We start from the raw sequence: 19,005 nt of genomic DNA on the forward strand, positions 1-19,005 counted from the left end.
TCTTCAAACCACTACTAATATTGCTTTGGAGACCAGGCCAGGGAGGAAAAAGCACCTCAATTATGTACAAATTGGAGACAATAAGTCGATTCTTATGATTAAAAAAAAAAAATTGCAAAAATCAAACCACGAGCTTCTCCAGTGAATAGATTCCTCAGGGGGTGGGCATCTCTCACTCACTGGCAGACCAGAGATGCTGCTACTCTGACCACATTTCAGCAGACACCCGAGCACCTACTCCAGGGAAAAGCCCCAGGGAGGCACAGAAAGAAGCAAAGCTCACGCTCCCAGGAGATCCATCAGGGCCTCCTGTAGATATTCCCCATCTCAGGACATCTGCTTCTCTCCTTCATGGGAAGAAGGCAGATATCAGGGATCATCAAGGAAATATCCCCCTACCTCTCGTCCTTCTCCTGAGAGACCAGGCGAGACTTTTCAAGCAGGTACTTTTCGACAACCGCTCTGTCATCAAGCAGAAAAAGAACCAAGTGTTACACGTTAATGTTGTGTCCCGGAAGAACAAGAATGATTCATGACTGTGGTAAAGCCAGCTGTGGATTAACAACCTTGGACCCAAGGTAAGCATAGGCATGAAAGGGTGATATCGCTGAGTGTCGTAAACAAGCAACCTAAATGTCGTAAATACAATTTCATTCTTAAGGTAAATACTATTGTCGTAAATGCACCTCACCCTACAACTACATCTATAAAAATAAGAGACCTGGGCTGGCCACTTCTGCCCTACACACCAGATGTGGGCTGACAGTTGTATGGAAGCCCAACCTGGCATCACTCGGGTCGGCCCCTCAGGTGGCAGGAATTGAAATGATTAGCCCCGTGTACTCACGAATAACGCTGGAAGGTTGAACCCTGCTTCCACCATCTCCCCAGCCATGAAGTGTTTCTCCAATTGAAAATCGATATACAAGACAATGGATTCACTTTTCTATTCTTCTTAAAACATCTTTACTGATGATTGATATATGATCAACTACACATACTCAAAAGCATGCACCCAGATGAGTTTTTCAATAGGTCCTTCCACAATCTCCATTAATTTTCAAAACCAGCTTTAGTAGGAATAGCTGATACACAACAGATATAACGTGTATGACTGCACGAGCTGTGACACATGTAAATCCCTGAGTCCATCACTGTGACCAAGACAACTAACACACCCACGACCCCGAGAAGACTCCTTGGGTCCTCTGTCACACCTCCCTGCCACCACCCCCAGCAGCCACGCACCAACTCCACTAACGATTACTTTGGATTTTCTAGAATTAAAAAAAAAAAACAAACCAAAACACTCATTTAGTATGTATAGTTAACTCTTGAATAACACAAGTCTGAACTGTGGATCCACTTATAGGTGGATATTTTTCTCAATAGCAAATGCCATAGTCCTACATGATCTGCGGTTGGTTGAATCCACGGATGTGGAACCACAGATATGAAGGAATTGTAACTGTGGAATTGGAAGAACCTTGGATATACAGAGCCGACTCGAAGTCATCTGCAGATTTCTGACTAACCCCTGCACTGTTCAAGGGTCAGCTGGATACTGAATGTGCCTTCTTTCACTCAACTCAATGGTTCTGAGATTCAGCCGCTTGGGAGCATGTATCAGAACTTCATTCTTCTTTATGCCTAAGTAAGAGTCTACAGGGCTTCCCAGGTAGCTCACTGGTAAAGAATCTGCCTGCCAATGCAGGAGGCGTGGGTTCAGTTCCTTAGGTGAGGAAGATCCCCTGGAGGAGGAAATGGCAACCCACTCCAGTATTCTCGCCTGAAGAATCCCATGGACAGAGGAGGCTGGTAGATTATCCATGGGGTGGCAAAGACTCAGATACGACTGAGCAAATTGGCACAACAGTCTACATGTCTAGACACACATTGTTTATCTGCTTATCACTGGACGGACACTGGCTGGGCGCGGGTCCCTGGGGCGGTGTTGGTCCTGGGGCAGGAACGAGGTACTCACAGAGCTGCACTCTCAATGCTAATAGAGACACTTCTTGGAGCTCTACTGCGAGGTTCTAGGCACCATTTTGCTGAGATTAAATACACTGGATTTAAATGCCCTCCAGCAGGGGCAATGTGGCTCCCACTGATGGATGAGGTGTTAACTTGCTGTCCAGGACCCCACAGGACGGGGGTGGCCTGGTGGGGACCTGACTCTCATGGGATCCGCTATCACCAAGTATGTGAGCTACATAGCTCTGCAGGTTACCCTCATCTGAGCCCATCCTGTAACACAGAAGAGGGAGCTGGGGTTTGGGGTGCGGGATCAGGGCCCTGGTCCCAGGCCTGCTGAATGCTTCCAGACTATCTACAGGACGACCGTCTTCTGGGTGCAGCCTTGCGCAAGCGCACACACCCCGCACAGGTAGATTTCCAAAGGCTCAGCAAGCACGTGTCCTCTCTTCTTTCAGACTCCTATTTTCTTCCATTCCTTCCTCTGACCTAACTTGCAGCTCTCAGCAGTTTTGTGTTCCTGGGCAGGGAGGCCCCCTCTGGTCCTAGACTCACGCTTCCACCTCAATCTGTGGCCAGTTCTCTGTGCTGCCCCGCCACATGGGCAGGGACAGTGACCCCTCAGAGGCGCCAGGCTGCCATCTGACGGGCCACAGGCTTTGGTGGTCACTGGGAAGCCTGGGCCCCTACAGGGGTGATCTTGCACACGGCCAGGGATCCCCTCCGCACTGAGCCCTTGAGCCCACAGGAACACGAGGCCCTGCAAATTGGGGAACTGGGGGGAGGCGTGGACTGCCCTTGACCCTTGGCCTCATCGGGAAGCGGCGCTGAAAAGTGTCACCTGCCCAAAAGCAGAACCGGGTCTGGGCCTGCTCCCTGCGAGCTGGTGGTAGCCGCTCCCTAGACGGGAAGTGCACCTCCTTCCGCCCAGCGTGGGTGGGCCACCGTCAAGGGCTGAGGGAGGACCTCCTTTCCTGAATCCGAGGCCATAGATAGGACCTTGCAGCTGATCTATGAGATCCAGCGACGCAGGACCACAGCCGCCCTGAGCCTGACAAGAGCCGAGGTGGGCAGGGCGGACTGGCTGGTTAGCTGAGGGCCAGCCCTGCTGATGTGCTGGGGCAAACGGTGGCCCCCAGAAGACATGTCCACCTGGAACGTGTGACTGTGATTCTGAAAAAACACCTTTGCAGGTGGAATTAAGTGAAAGATCTAGAGATGGGGCATCCTTGGTGGTTTAGCCAGTAAAGAATCTGCCTGCAGTGTGGGAGACCTGGGTTCGATCCTTGGGTGGGAAAGATCTTCTGGGGGAGTAAATGGCAACCCACTCTGGTATTCTTGACTGGGAAATCCCATGGACAGAAGAGCCAGGCACACTACAGTCCATAGGGTCACAAGAATTGGACACAACTGAGAGACTAACACTCTCACTTTTTTTTCTAGAGATGAGATCCTCCTCCATGGTCCAGATGGGCTCTGAATCCAAGGACAAGTATCCCAGAAGACAGAAGAGGAGATCATAGAGAAATTCAGGGGAGAAGACCGCGTGGAGACTGAAGCAAAGACTGGGGTGATGTGGCTACAAGCCAAGGGAACCTGGGGCCCCCGGAAGCTGGAAGAGGCCAGGAGGGATCCTTGCCTAGAGCCTCTGGAGGGAGCATGGCCCTTCCCACACCTTGATCTTGGACTTCTGGCCTCCAGAACCACGAGAGAATAAACCCTTACTGTTGTGTGCTGACTGGTTTGTGATACTCAGTTTCAGCAGCCATGGGACATGAAATGGAGAGCACAGGAAGGAGTGATCGGTGGGGAGGACAGGGGCATCGATGCCCCCACTGGCAGCAAAGGCTCTGGCTTCTGGCCTGCAGTGCCAGTCCGGGCCCCAGGAAACGTGAGGCATCGGCGGGGAGGACAGGGGCATCGATGCCCCACTGGCAGCAAAGGCTCTGGCTTCTGGCCTACAGAGCCAGTCCGGGCCCCAGGGAAACGTGAGGCAGCCTCTTGGTGTCTCTGCTCCCAAGGGAACCACTGGAACTAAAAACAGTTTGTTTCCGCATCTTCTACTTAGTAAGATACCATGGGCTTCCCCTGCTAGTCAGAGGCTCTGCAATGTGGCAGATACAATATGGACCCATGGGAGAAAACCAGATTTAAAACAAGGAGTGAGGGGGAAGTCCCTGGCAGTCCACTGGTTAGGACTCTGTGATTTCACTGCTGTGGCCTGGGTTCAACCCCTGGTTGGGGAATTAAGATCCCATAAGCCTCGAAGCACAGAAGAGTGGGATAGAATAGAATAAAATAAAATAAGGAGTGAAGGTCTTTCTGGAGAAAGGGCTGAGACCTGGGGGGCGAGCGGGGGCAGGAGAGTGTCTCTGCCCATGCAGAGATCAAGCTGGGCCCAGTAGCAGCTGGGAAGGGACGACTGGACGGCCCACGGAAGGTGGGGGCCATGGGGAGAACTGCCCACTCTTGAGTGTCCCTGCGGGGCTGAGGGGCCAGAGGAGATGTTGCCTTTAGTGGGGGTCTCTCTCCCTACATCACTTAAGAGTCTGGGAACAGGGAAAAAGGAAAGAAGCCAGAGGCTGCAGGATTTGGGAAGAAAACATTTCTGTTCTTGTCTTGAACATGCACCATCAATTGAAATGATCATCAGTCAGGTTTAGGTTTATTTTTTTGGCTACACCGTGAGGCATGTAGGATCTTAGTTCCCTGACTGGGGATTGGACCTGTCCCCCTGCAGTGGAAGCGAAGAGTCTTAAAACCACTGGACCAATGGGGAAATCCCAGTCAGATTTAGATGGACAGAAGAACCCAGATACTTTGAAATCAATTCTCCTGGAGGATCTCTCCCTTCCCAAAATACATGAGCCTTCCTGTGGCCTCCATGGGCCTGTTGCTTAGATCTCCCTGCATCTAACATTTAAGGATTCTTATTCTACTGCTAAGAGCATTACCTGGAGCCTTTGCAAATCCCACCACCGTGGACCCTCACACCAGAATGTGGAGCGGGAAGGGTTCCTTTAAGTCACCCGGCAATGGACTCTGCCGAAATGTCTTTTTTTTTCCCCCACTGTGAAATAGTTTTATGGCTCATAAGACCTTTGCATGTTAAAAAAAAAAACCAAAACACTATGCAGTATTAAGTCACAATTATATTTTTTTAACCACTTGAAACTACCCAGAACGTACATTTTAGAGGAAAAAAATCCTATAGTATTAACTGTGGAAATCACATTATGACCAAATAGATAATTCCTTATAACATTAACTCATTGCATAAGGCTGCCAGGTATTTTTATTAGCATAACATTGCATAGAATACAAATATACACAATTTCTTTCTTGTTTTTTTTTGAACACAATTTCAAAGTTGCACATTTAGTTGAAGTAACTGTACCTTCACCAAGGAACTCATATTTCTGGCACAAAATGTAAATCTGTTTTAACTTCTGCCTGGCAGTCATCTTCACAATCCAGCTACCACCTATGAACTCATTTATCTCCTCATCCATCTAGCCATCCAAACCATCCATCAATCTATACACTCATTTATGAATCCACCAACGGTCCCATCCATCCATCCATGAATCAACCCACCCCTCCATCTGTCCATGAATCTACCCATCCATCCTCCTATCCATTCATCCATGAACCTATCCACCCATCATCTATCCATCTATGAATCTATCCACCCATCCATGAACCTACTATCCATCAGTCAATCTATCCATCCATCCACATCCATCAGTCTATATATCCATCCTCTCATTTATTCTCTACCAATGATTCCATTTATCCATTCATCCATGAATCTATGCACCCATCCTTCTATCCATCCATCCATGAATCTACCCATCCATCACCCATCCATCTAAAAACCTACCATCCATCCTTCTAGCCATTCATCCATGAACCTGCTACCCATCCATCATCCATCCATCCACCCATCCATGAACCTACCCAACCATCATCCATGCATCTAAAAATCTACCCATCCTTCTATCCATCCACCCACCCTGGAATCCATCCATCAATCTACATCCCATCCCTCCCTCTCTCCATCTACTTTCAGCACTTCCCTGGACAACGGCCTTACTTTGCTACCTAGCATCACGTCTCTTTCCAGCTAAAGGGTCACATCTGGCAAATGCCAGAGTCCACATCATCTCTCCCTAGACCCACAGAATTAGAAACATCAAGATCAGGAAATAGGCTGGTGTGTCCTCGCCTGCTCTTGGCAAATTCCATCATGCTAGGAACTCTCGCTCATTGTACTTAACTTAGTGGGTGCCTCAATGCCCTAGGCAATGCCCTGCGGTAGGCAGGTTTGGTTATGAAGGTGCCACACCCACTCCCCCACCCACACTTCCTGCCACCTCTCAGACTTTCATATCAATGACTGAAAATCATACTCATTTCCCTGCATGATTCACAAATGCCTGCAAGATCATGATTTCAGCATTCAGTTCCCTGCTGGCTCAGTCCTGGGTCCCCACTGCAGGGAAGCCCAGGACCTCAGAACAATGGTGGAGTGCACAGCGTGGGCACCAGCTGACTCACCCTCTCACGATGCCGCTCTCCAGGTAGTTGACCTGGATGAATTTCCCAAATCGGCTGGAATTGTTGTTGTGGGCTGTTTTAGCATTTCCAAAAGCCTGCGAGGAAAACAAAAGCAGGTTTTCAGATTGTGAGGATGAAATTTCTACAGGCCTCAGCCTGGAGGCTCCCTCAGGGTGTTGTGAACCATGGTTCACTGGAAGCCACTCACAGACTCCAGGTGATACCTGGAAAACACACAGCTGGGGAGACCCAGACATCCCAAGTGTGTGCGCGCATGCTCAGTCGTGTCTGACTCTGTCCCCATGGACTGTAGCCCACCAGGCTCCTCTGTCCATGGGATTCTTCAGGCAAGCATACTGGAGTGGGTTGCCATTTCCTCCTCCAGGGGATCTGCCCGACACAGGGATCGAACCCACATCTCCTGCGGCTCCCACACTGGCGGCAGATTCTTCAGCACTGAGCCACAGGAGCTTCCCATACGTCTCATGGGCTTGCTCTTTACCTCTGTGTTGAGGTGTAGGAAGGGCTCAAGTTCTAAGTTCTGGACATTGGAAACACCAATTGTAGGAATATTTTTTCAGTAATAACTGTTCACGTAGCAAACTCTGGCCTGTGGCCAAATCCAGTCCACTGTATGTTTTTGTACTGCCTGTGAGCCAAGAGCGGTTTTTACATTTGTAAATGGTTTAAAAAAAAAAACAAAAACCCAAAAAACCCAAGAAGAGTAATATTTCCTGCCATGTAAAAATCCTATTCAAGTTTCAGCATCCACAAATGAAGTGTCCTGGAACACGGCCAGGCCTGTTCATTTACTGATCATCTACCACTGTCTTTGTGCTGCGACGGTAGGGAGCTATGACAGAGACCATCTGGCCTGCAAAGCCAGAGAATATTTACCATCCAGAATATTTATTTTCCAAAAGGAGTTTGCTGGGCGCTGGGTTGATACCGGCTCCAGGCCAGCCGCCAGCCTGCTTGTGAGGGAGCAGACGTGGGGACACATCCCCTCCTGGAGGGTCTTGCAATACCATGGCATGACAAGCTGGTTGACAAGAATTTTTTTTTTTAAATTAGGGTCAAAGTGACATAACATAAAACTAAAGTTCAAAAGTGAACACTTCAGTGGCATGCAGTACATTCACAATGTTGTTGAACCATCACCTCTGTTTAGCTCCAGAACATTTCTATCGCCCCGAAAGGAGACCTCAGCAGTTACTCCCCAGCCCTCCTCCCCCAGCCCCTGGTAACCACCAATCTGCTTTCTGTCGCTCGGGATTTATTTGCCTAGTCTGGACATTTCACATTAAGTGGGGGCACACAATAGGTGGCCTTTCGCGTCTGGCTTCTCTCACTCGGCATGATGCTTCTGGGGTCCATCCACGTCGAGGTATGAATCAGAGCTTCGTTCCCAATATACAGAGGGAGTGTGCGTAGTGCTCAGAGCCCATGGCTGGGCACTGCCCCCGGGGGTCTCCCACGTGACCACCAGCCAGATGAAAACAAGAACACCCTCTGTCCCCCACTCAGCTTCCTGAGGTTACTTCTTTCCCCCGCGGTACCCAGACAAGGGGAGGGTTCGGGGGAGTCTTGGGGGAACTTGGGGCAGGAGAAGTACCTGGGGAGTGGTGGTCCCTGTTTCAGGGAGTGACAGGCCCAAAGAAGTGAGGGTGGGGAGGCTGGGCAGAGGAGGGAAGAGAGACAGAGATGGGACGGGGACGGGGGCGGGGGCGTCACACGAGGAAAGGGAAGCTTGGCAGTAGCAAGAAAGGTGTCAGGCTCACGCTGTTCCTGTTTGAGGAGGCTGAGCCCGGCAGGGAGGCCACAGCTAGGAGGAGGTGGGAAGGCCACTGCCAAGGTCTGCAGTGGGGTGGGGTGTGTATCTGCAGGTCTGGTGAGGTGGGGGGCAGGGGCAGGGTGGAGAGAGGCAGCCAGGCTCTCAGGGAGTCACCGAGGAGTTTGGATTTTCTTCAAGCCCTCATTCTGCAGGCAGGATGGATGCAGGTCCATCATTTGTCAGAACTTCCGACAACGCCTGGAGGCAGAAGCCCCACAGAAAAGCATCTGCTGGAAGGCCAGGGACACTTCCTCAGAAAATGGCTCCATTCAGTGGAGCTTGCAATCAGGGCAGCAGCCCCCGTTGGGCTAATGTACCGGTCATGCTCCCGGCTGATGAGGTCATGGGATGCGTGACTTCCTGCCCTGCTGCCCCTGGGGCTCCAGACCCCAGAACCCAGAACCGGGCCTCGCTGTAAAACCTGAACCAAGCGCCAGACTGCCAAGAGGGGAGGAGTGATTGAGGGAGACAAGGTCTCAGGAAGGAAACCAGGCCCAGTTGCAAAGGGGGTACCTTCAGGGCTCAGACTGAAAAGAATCTGCCTGCAATGCAGGAGGCCAGGGTTCAATCCCTGGGTCGGCAAGATCCCCTAGTGGAGGGAATGGCAACCCACTCCAGTCTTCTTTCCTGGGAAAATCCATGGACAGAGGAGCCTGGCGGCCTACAGACCACGGGGTCCCCAAGAGGCAGGCATGACTGAGAGACGAACATGCAGGTAGGGGGGAACTCTGAGGGGATGGTCTTCACCTGGCCTTGTGGTGGTGGAATCTAGCCTGACGAGGCACTTTCCAGAGTCAGACAGCGGCCACAGAGCCCCCTTTTCTTCACAGGGTCCGGATGTGTGTGACTGAGCTCTAGGCCAGCTGCTGGGGCCCAGGCCTCCATCTGCTCTGCTCTCCCGAGTGTCTGTGGAATCCAGTGCAGGGTTCCCGGCCTCAGCGCTGCTGACGCCTGGGGTGGGGCCACTCTCCAGGGTACCGAGGTCATCCCTGGTCTCTACCCACCAGAGGCCGGCAGCATGTGGGACAACCCCAGAAGTCCCCACAGGAACTTGCCTGGTGGTCCAGGAGTTAAGAATCTGCCTTGCCAAAACACTCTCCAACATAAATCACAGCAGGATCCTCTATGACCCACCTCCCAGAATATTGGAAATAAAAGCAAAAATAAACAAATAGGACCTAATGAAACTTAAAAGCTTTTGCACAACAAAGAAAACTATAAGCAAGGTGAAAAGACAGCCCTCAGATTGGGAGAAAATAATAGCAAATGAAGCAACAAAGGATTAATCTCAAAAATATACAAGCAATTCCTGAAGCTCAATTCCAGAAAAATAAATGACCCAATCAAAAAATGGGCCAAAGAACTAAACAGACATTTCTCCAAAGAAGACATACAGATGGCTAACAAACACATGAAAAGATGCTCAACATCACTCATTATCAGAGAAATGCAAATCAAAACCACAATGAGGTACCATTACACGCCAGTCAGGATGGCTGCTATCCAAAAGTCTACAAGCAATAAATGCTGGAGAGGATGTGGAGAAAAGGGAACCCTCTTACACTGTTGGTGGGAATGCAAACTAGTACAGCCACTATGGAGAACAGTGTGGATATTTCTTAAAAAACTGGAAATAGAACTGCCATATGACCCAGCAATACCACTTCTGGGCATACACATTGAGGAAACCAGATCTGAAAGAGACACGTGCATCCCAATGTTCATTGCAGCACTATTTATAATAGCCAGGACATGGAAGCAACCTAGATGCCCATCAGCAGACGAATGGATAAGGAACCTGTGGTACATATACACCATGGAATATTACTCAGACATTAAAAAGAATTCATTTGAATCAGTTCTAATGAGATGGATGAAACTGGAGCCCATTATACAGAGTGAAGTAAGCCAGAAAGATAAAGAACATTACAGCATACTAACACATATATATGGAATTTAGAAAGATGGTAATGATAACCCTATATGCAAAACAGAAATAGAGACACAGATGTACAGAACAGACTTTTGGACTCTGTGGGAGAAGGCGAGGGTGGGATGTTTCAAAAGAACAGCATGTATATTCTCTATAGTGAAACAGATCACCAGCCCAGGTTGGGATGCATGAGACAAGTGCTCGGGCCTGGTGCACTGGGAAGACCCAGAGGAATCGGGTGGAGAAGGAGGTGGGAGGGGGGATCGGGAAGGGGAATACATGTAACTCCATGGCTGATTCATGTCAATGTATGACAAAACCCACTGCAATGTTGTGAAGTAATTAGCCTCCAACTAATAAAAATAAATGAAAAAAAATAATATGAAAATTTTTGTAAGCCTAAAAAATAAATAAATAAATAAAAAATAAAAATACCGTGGGAAAAAAAAAAAAAAAAAGAATCTGCCTTGCACTGCAGGGGGCACGGTGTTTAATCCCCGGTAGGGGATCTGAGATACCACATGCCTCAGAGCAGCTAAGCCTGTATCCCGCAACTACTGAAGCCTGTGTGCTGCAATGAAAGACTCCACATGATGCAACTAAGACCTGATTTGTTATTCAGTTGCTAAATTGTGTCTGACTCTTTGCGACCCCATGGAAGGCAGCACACCAGGCTTCCCTGTCCTTCACTATCTCCTGGAATTTGCTCAGATTCATGTCCATCAAGTTGGTGATGCTATCTAATCATCTCATCCTCTGCTGTGATGCAGTCAAATAAATAAGAAAAAAAAGTCCCCAGCAAGAGCCGAATTGCTGGGGGTCGAGAAGCAGAGATGAAAGTACAAGGTGTTTGTAGGAGTAGCTTGTCTGGGGCTCCCTCCTGTAATAAAGGCCCCCACGTGTGTTGTAGGCCCTGATGGACCCCCTGGTGAGGAAAACTGTCTATCCAGGTTTTAGTCTCCTGTTTCCCTTATGTTCAGCCTTTGGGGTAAACCTCACGGGCTCTTGAGCCACGGCTGTGGGAGAAGCAGACGGCAGATCCGTCTCCTCCTTTCCTTCCAGACCGTGCAGGGTGGTGTCTGAGCTGAGGACAAGCCTGCTTTGTGATGAAATGAGCTCCCACGAGCGAGCATGCAAAGTGCTGCCCGTCCTAACTACAAACAGATGGCGAGGGGGTGCCTGACTCTGAGTGACATCCCTCCAGGGGCAAGTCCCGAGTCGCAGCGGTGGCTGGGTTCAAGGCCTGCCACAGAGACACTCCAGAAATGCACACTTCCACCCAGAGGAGCCACGGCGGTCCCTCATGAATGTGGGACAAGTCTCTGGTGAGTTTTAAGGAAACATCCAGGCCCAGAGTCCTGGGGACCAGAGGGGATGTCTTTGGGACCAGCTCTCTGGTTCTGCGATTACCAGCGCGGTGACCTCATGCGTCTGGTATGTGGTCTCAACACACTGCGACTTTTCAAAGCTGATCTAAAAATATCCGGTTGGTGCTATTATACGTCCGTCGGAGGAGGAGGAGGAAATGCTGGCCTGGCACCCGAAGCGAGGGCAGCTATTGTGTAGCTGTTCCCGGGGCTGGCCAGGGGTGTGCAAGGCCTCCAAGCACAAGGGTGGCTGGTGTGCCTGATGGATCATGTGGGGCTGGAGATAAGGGGAGGGAGGAAGTGGGACCCAGGTGCCAGCAGTGATGCGACGTGAGCTGGCTCTGGGGCGGGGGTGGCCACACGCTCGTGCTATCTTCCCAGCACGCCATGCGATCCACCAGTCCTGGCAAAACGCTATTTGGGAGAGGACTCTACTTTCTCAGAAATACTGCTTCTCCCCCCTTTATAATATACAAGACATGTTTCTTTTTCCTTTTTTTCCCCTCTTTATGTCTTTTCTTTTGGCCATGCCATGCTGCATGCGGAATCTTAGTTCCCTGACCAGGGATCGAACCCATGTCCCCCTGTGTTGGGGGCGTGGAGTCTTAACCACTGGATCACCAGGGAAGTCCCATAAAAGACATGCTTCTAATATAAAGTATATGCTTTGAAAAAAACATATAGAACCATGCTAAAAGTTTACCCAACAAAAGGAAAAAAACCATAATGAAAAGATCCATTAATTCAACCCCTCCTCCAGTCATGTGAACGAAGCAGGAGTGCCCTGGACGTCTCTGACCTTCTCCCCAGGCAGCCACCCCCAGCCCTGCCAGGGATGCCGTCAGCTGGGGGAAGCCTGGCTGTCTTCTAACTGCTCTTGCCTTTGAGGTTCTTCTTTTGCAAGGTTCAAAAAGGTTTTTTTATTAATTTTTTTTCTTCTTCTAAATTTTTGGCCATGCTGCCCAGCATGTGGGATCTTATTAACTGTTCCCCGACAGGGATTGAACACATGACCCCTGCAGTGGAAGTATGGAGTCTTAACCACTGGACTGTCAGGGAAATGCTCTGAACGAGGATTTTTAAACCAAAGATATTGAAGGTTGAGCAGTCTACCTTATAGCCAAAAATTTCTAGAAAGTGCATTTGCTATCTCAAGAGGGTGGGTCTTCTCTCTGTTGGAATGCATGGTCAATATTTTAGGAAGAATGGCGATGTAACATTAAAGAATCGCCTGTGGTATGTGCCAGCCACACGCCAGGCTTGCTACGGGCTTGTGACTCTTTCTTTTGCTTGAATTCCTCTAAGGGACAGACCTGGCCTTCCCCGTTTCTGATGAGGAAACAGGAGCAGAGAGGTCAGCTGACATCCCTGAAGCCCAAGAGCAGGTGGGTGACGTGGCTGTGGGCTGGAACCCAGGGCCTCTACTGTGAGCCCACGCCCTGGCTGTTGCCCCTGAGACCCTGGTCCAGACTGGCTCTTGGTGCTGGGAGCCAGGCAAGTAGACCTGGGACTTCTTGGGGTATCTGCCTGCCCTGGCTAGAGACACCTCGCCCAAGGTCTGGTAACCAGGCAGGCAGACTCCCCAGCCCCAAGCTCACATCTGGCCTCTGTACATTCCACATGAAAACCGGACAAGCTTCGACGGACTGCATTAGACAAACAGTGTTTTGCTTTCAGATTTCAAAAGTGAAAAGCCCCATGGAATGAGATCACCAAGGCAAGTGTGCTTGCTATCTCCTGTGTTGATAGGTGAGTCTCAAGTTGGGGCGGGGGTGGGGGGGTGAGGATTTCCCCTGGAGAGAAGTTCCCCAGCCTCACCCTTGCAGGGTGGTGGTCCTTCCAGCCAGGCAGAGGTGGCCTGAACTGGGGTAACTCCACTGCCCCCCAGATATACCTGTGACTGTCTTCGATCGCTGGAGAGAATTCATCTTGGTTGTGGGGCTGGCTTTCTGTTTCCTGATCTAGCCATGGGGACCCCTCCCCCTGGCCCCTTCCCAAGTGTACATGGTGCTTTTATACATGTGGTTTCATTTATTCACTTGACAACAATGTACTGGTTGGCAGCCGTGGGCCTGGCACCATTCTAGTCTCAGAGATCTCCCTGGTGGGGCTCCGACAGGGACGTTCCACGCGTTCACCTTGGCCGTGGCTGGGACGTCACCGCTCCTGGACTTCCTGGAGGCTGCCCACTGCCTCTCACGACCTTGACGCTGCCCCGCCCCCTGCAATGCCAGGTCGGGCAGACCTCTGTTCTCCACCCTGAGACCATGAGCCACTCCACACAGGATTTCCAAATCTCTTGTGTCCGGCTCAGGTCTCACACCAAGACAGAGGAGTGACTGGAGAAGAGTGACCGGAGGTGCCAGGAGAGGCTGCGAACAGTAAGATAACTCAAGCAAATCCTAGGCTACCGTGAAGCCTAAAGGTGGGGCTGAAAGACAGACTGGCTTCCACTCGCCCTCTTGTTCTAGCCGTGGTTGGGGGTGCAGAGAGCAGTACCTGGGAGTGACCAGGAACCAGCTCTGGAACTCCAATTGTTTTCCCAAGTGCTCTCCAAGTTCCAGGCGTAACTTTCTACGTGATCATGTCTGTCTGGGGACACAAGCGGCTGTCACGTCCGCAGAAGGAGACCTGGGAGGCATCCCACAGCCCCTGGACCCGGGCGCCCAGGAAATGGGCTCAGCTGAGTCTACTGAGCAAACAGCCCCGGGGGGGCATCCAGTCAGCCTGGGGCTTTCCTGTGTGGAAATGCCGGGAAAATAACGCCCCTGGGTGTGTGCGGGGTGGAGGGCTACCTCTGGTGAGGAGCCCAGGAGAAGAGCTCCACGTCGACAGGGAATTCCAGCGGGTCCTTGTGGTCCCGGGCTGGGGGGCTGTGCCAAGAGGGACAAATTAGTTTGCTGCTCATGAGTTTCAAGTTCCTCTTCTGTAAAACGAAGGGGTAAACCCCTGCCTTCTCAGGTTGTTCGAGGACGAAAGGCGACCCTCTGTGTGAAGCAGGGGCGGGCCAGCTTGTCCTGTGAAGGGCCAGCTAATAAGTATTTGGGGTTGCTGGTGGAGCGTGAAGCAGTCACAGATGACCTGTACACAAATGCGCGTGGCCATGGGGACGATGCCTATGTAATGCTCAGGAATGGGTGGGGGGTCAGGCTTAGACATGAACCTCTACCAGGGTCAGAAAATTATGGCCAGCCACCTGTTTCTGTGTGGTGTGCGAGCTAAAAATGGTAGTCACATTTTTTTTTTTTTGCCACACTGCTTGGCACGTGGGATCTTAGTTCCCCGACCAGGGATTGAACCTGTGTCCGCAGCACTGCAGGTGTGAAGTCTTAACTACTGGATAGCCAGGGAAGTCCCAGTTGTTACATTTTTAAACACTTGGAAAAATCAAAAGAGTACGTCCCCACACATGAAAGTGATAGGAAATTCAACTTTCAACAACCATGGGTAAGGTTCTGCTGGTGCACATTCACGTCTATTTACAGGTGGTCTGTGCCTGCTTCTAGAGTATGGCAGAGTTGAGTAGTGCTGGGGGAGACTGGTCCGGCAGAGAAAATACTGACACCTGGACCTTTTACAGGAAAGGTATGTCAGCCACCATACTGGGGCTCTTGGTTAAACGCCTCCTTTTTCTGAAAGGGCTAGGGCAGTGGTAAGGCAGGGAGAAGACGTCAACACTCTGACCTGCAAGATGCGCACGAGATGGCCTGAGTCGCCTAAGCTGACTGATCTCCTGGCAAAGACCTAGCAAGGACACAGAGAAGTGGCACCGGGAGTATGAGGACAGAAGGGGCCAGCGGAGTCACAGGCTCAGAAGGGCTGCGTGGGAGGGGACGGGAAAGCCTGCTCCTTGAGCATGGGAGTGGATGGGGTGGGAGGTGGGGAAGGAGAAGCAAGGCGAATGTGACTCCCTCAGCGCTGCTGCTGCTACTGCGCAGGGAACGGGTGGAGGGAGACGGAGCCAGGGAGGGTGAGGACACGATGACAGAGGGAGATTTCCCTGGCCGTCTATACACCCCGTGCAAAAAGTCGAGGGTTTGATCCCTGGTCTGGGAGCTAAGATCCCACATGCTGTGTGGCATGGCTGAGAAAAAGGATGACGATGGGAAGTGGGTGGCAATGATGGTGAGAGGTGGTGGCTGTGGGGCAGAACAATGGACCCCCAATTACCAGGTCAGCCCACGCAGGTGACAGCTGCAGGCTCACTGGGCCTGTGGGTGCAGAGCAGGAAGTAGAGGGATCACCCCCAACCTCATGCTCCCTGACTCACAGATGAGGAAGTGGAGGGTTTCTAGGGCCCGGCTGACAACCAGCTTTAGCTTGGGTTCTGTTCTTTCCCTGTTGCCCACAGGGCTTGGGATACCCAGCAGGCTCCCTCTAGCCAGCTGCTGGCTGCACGGACAGACGGGCAGATGGCAGGCATGTAAAGAGAGTCGAGTGCAGATGGGACAGGACACTCACTCCGGCTCTGAGCCCCCAGCTCCTAACAGACTCTGTCTCTCTTTCCCAGCCACAGGTGAGAACAGAAACGCTAAAAAACAAACCAAGGGTTACTGGGCCCAGGACAAGGCCCTTTGAAATGGACAGATTCCTACCAGCGACTGAACTTTCATGGTGAACTGTGCCAGGGAGTGGGAGGTGGGGAGGCGGGGTTATGGAATCTTAGGGGGAAAAAAAAGAAACCCAGTATGAAACAAGTTATTGTACCTCACATTTCACTAAATTTTGGTTTAGGTTATAAATGAAACCACGTGCTAGATTACAGAAAGAATAAAGAACAAATTAAGCTTTGATGGGGGAGGGTCTTACTTGGTTCTTACTGCACCAAAAATATTGGAGGAATTGATGAATTCCCGAGGGCTCACCTTTTATCCATTTGACACCCAAATCATTCTCTTTGGGCTTCCCCGGTAGCTCGGATGGTAAAGAATCCACGTGCAATGCAGGAGACCTGGGTTTGAACCCTGGGTCGGGAAGATCCCCTGGAGAAGGGAAAGGCTGCCCACTCCAGTATGCATGCCTGGAGAATTCCATGGACAGAGGAGCCTGCAGGCTGTAGTCCATGGGGTCACAGAGTAAGACAGGACTGAGCAACTCATGCTTCACTCTCTTTGCGGTATACTTGGTTCTTTTTCTCAGGTTTTTGAGTTGGGATGTTAATTAATTTACTTTCATTTATTCCTATTTATGGATATAAAGTATTTATGGCTACGAACTGTCCTGCTGTTACTGCTTTAAACACTTCCCATGGATTCTGATACTATACAGTTTCAATTAATGGTTTTTAGAATATCTGTAATTTTGGTTTATGGCCTCCCCTGATGGCTCAGCAATAGAGAATCTGCCTGCCAATGCAGGAGACACAGGAGATGCAGGTTTGATCCCTGGGTCAGCAAGATCCCCTAGAGAAGGAAATGGCAACCCACTCCAGTATACTTAACTGGGGAATCCCACAGACCGGAGCCTGGCGGGCTACAGTCCCTGGGGTCGCAAAGAGTCAGACACGACTGAGCGACTAAACTACCACCAACTTTGCTTTATAGATTCCCCCTTCATCTAGGACTTAACAGAAGTTACTTTTCCTTTCAAACAAATTTACATATGAAAGGGCCTTAAAATTAATTCTAGTTTTATGGTATTATAAGGAGAACTGATGATAATATTTCTACTTTTGGAAGCCCTAAGATGCTTTCTCTGTGACTTGATATAGGGAAGACTGTGAAGAAAGCTGAGCGCCGAAAAATTGATGCTTTTGAACTGTGGTGTTGAAGACTCTTGAGAGTCCCTTGGACTGCAAGGAGATCCAACCAGTCCATCCTAAAGGAGATCAGTCCTGGGTGTTCACTGGAAGGACTGATGCTGAGGCTGAAACTCCAGTACTTTGGCCACCTCATGCGAAGAGTTGACTCATTGGAAAAGACCCTGATGCTGGGAGGGATTGGGGGCAGGAGGAGAAAGGGACGACAGAGGATGAGATGGCTGGATGGCATCACCAACTTGATGGATATGAGTTTGAGTAAACTCCAGGAGTTGGTGATGGACAGGGAGGCCTGGCGTGCTGCGATTCATGGGGTCGCAAAGAGTCAGACACGACTGAGTGACTGAACTGAACTGAACTTCCACAAATACTTAAGATTTATTCTCATCATGGAGTAAAGGGTTTGTGATATTGCCAAAAGATCTGCCTAAATGTGAGGTCTGGGCATCTTACAGCCCTGTCTATTTGCTGTCCACTCAAGGAGCCTTATGTTATGTTTTCATCTACTTCTCCCAGTATCTTTTATAATTTCTGCTTTGTATAAGCAGCTGCTGTATTGTGATGCATAGATATTGACAACGATTATATCTTGAGAGTAAACTGATGATTTTGGCATGATGGTGAATCTGCTTCATCATACAATGTTCAGAGGTCCCAGCTCTCCCTTTTACAGATCAAAATTGCAGCTGTGTTCTATCCCGTTTCTATCTACCTGCTACATCCATGCCTGTCCCTTTATTTTTAGCTTCCTGAACTACTTTGGTCTGGGTGTGCCCTGTTCATAAAGCATGGAGTTGAACTTCGCCTGGTGAACCCAGCTGAAAACTCCCTTTAGGCAGAGCGCACCTATATAAAGTTAGCAACACAATGGACTCATTCCCTCCGGAGGCTCAGGCTTCCATCCTAGGCTCTCTTTCCCATCTGCCGCTCATGGGTGTGGCTGAGTAACTGGAGGTCAGAGCAATTCTCCGGGTCACTTTTGATGACTTCCTGCAATCATGCACCTTTTGCAAGATTTTTCAACCTCACTTTGCAACTAATTTATCTTGCATTTGTGTGGTGGGATGATCTGGGAAGGAGGACCCACCAGGCCTGGTGGGCTGGAAGGAGTCACACTTAGGCTGAGCTGAGTAGGGGGAGGTGGGAGTGGAGGGCTTGTTCTGTAAGTGGGTGGTGGCTCACGATGGAAGGTTTCCTTTCAGGATGATGTTTGCTTCCCTGTGTGTGTGTGTGCTAGTCACTCAGCTGTGTCCAACTCTTCTGCAACCCCGCGGACTGTAGCCTACCAGCCTCCTCTGCCCACGGGATTTCCCAGGTGAGAATACTGGAGTTGTTTGCCATTTCCTACTCCAGGGGAAAAAGAAATGGCAAATTTCCTTTGCTTCCCTGTATGAATTTCTGTACAGATTAGGACTTCCCTGGTAGCTCAGATGGTAAAGAATCTTCTTGCAATGTGGGAGACCTGGGTTCGATCCTTGGATCTGGAAGATACCCTGGAGAAGGATATGGCAACCTACTCCAGTATTCTTGCCTGGAGAATTCTATGGACAGAGAGCCTGGCGGGCTACAGTCCATG

At 50.3% G+C, this 19,005-nt stretch overlaps 1 protein-coding gene across 12 annotated transcripts in view; it reads right to left on the reverse strand.

Moving 5' to 3' along the window:
• The window catches only part of MYO9B (myosin IXB), a 109,899-nt gene that overhangs the window by 50,257 nt on the left and 40,637 nt on the right, over positions 1–19,005 (reverse strand). For all 12 annotated transcript variants that reach the window (XM_070462258.1, XM_070462224.1, XM_070462261.1 and 9 more), the window contains 2 exons: positions 6,538–6,632; positions 400–462 (listed from right to left, as the gene is read on the reverse strand). In XM_070462258.1, coding sequence (XP_070318359.1) covers positions 400–462; positions 6,538–6,632 — 158 coding nt within the window. The remainder of the gene's footprint in view (positions 1–399; positions 463–6,537; positions 6,633–19,005) is intronic.

The sequence above is a fragment of the Odocoileus virginianus genome, chromosome 3 (genome assembly GCF_023699985.2).
Source record: "Odocoileus virginianus isolate 20LAN1187 ecotype Illinois chromosome 3, Ovbor_1.2, whole genome shotgun sequence".
Lineage (NCBI taxonomy): Eukaryota > Metazoa > Chordata > Mammalia > Artiodactyla > Cervidae > Odocoileus > Odocoileus virginianus.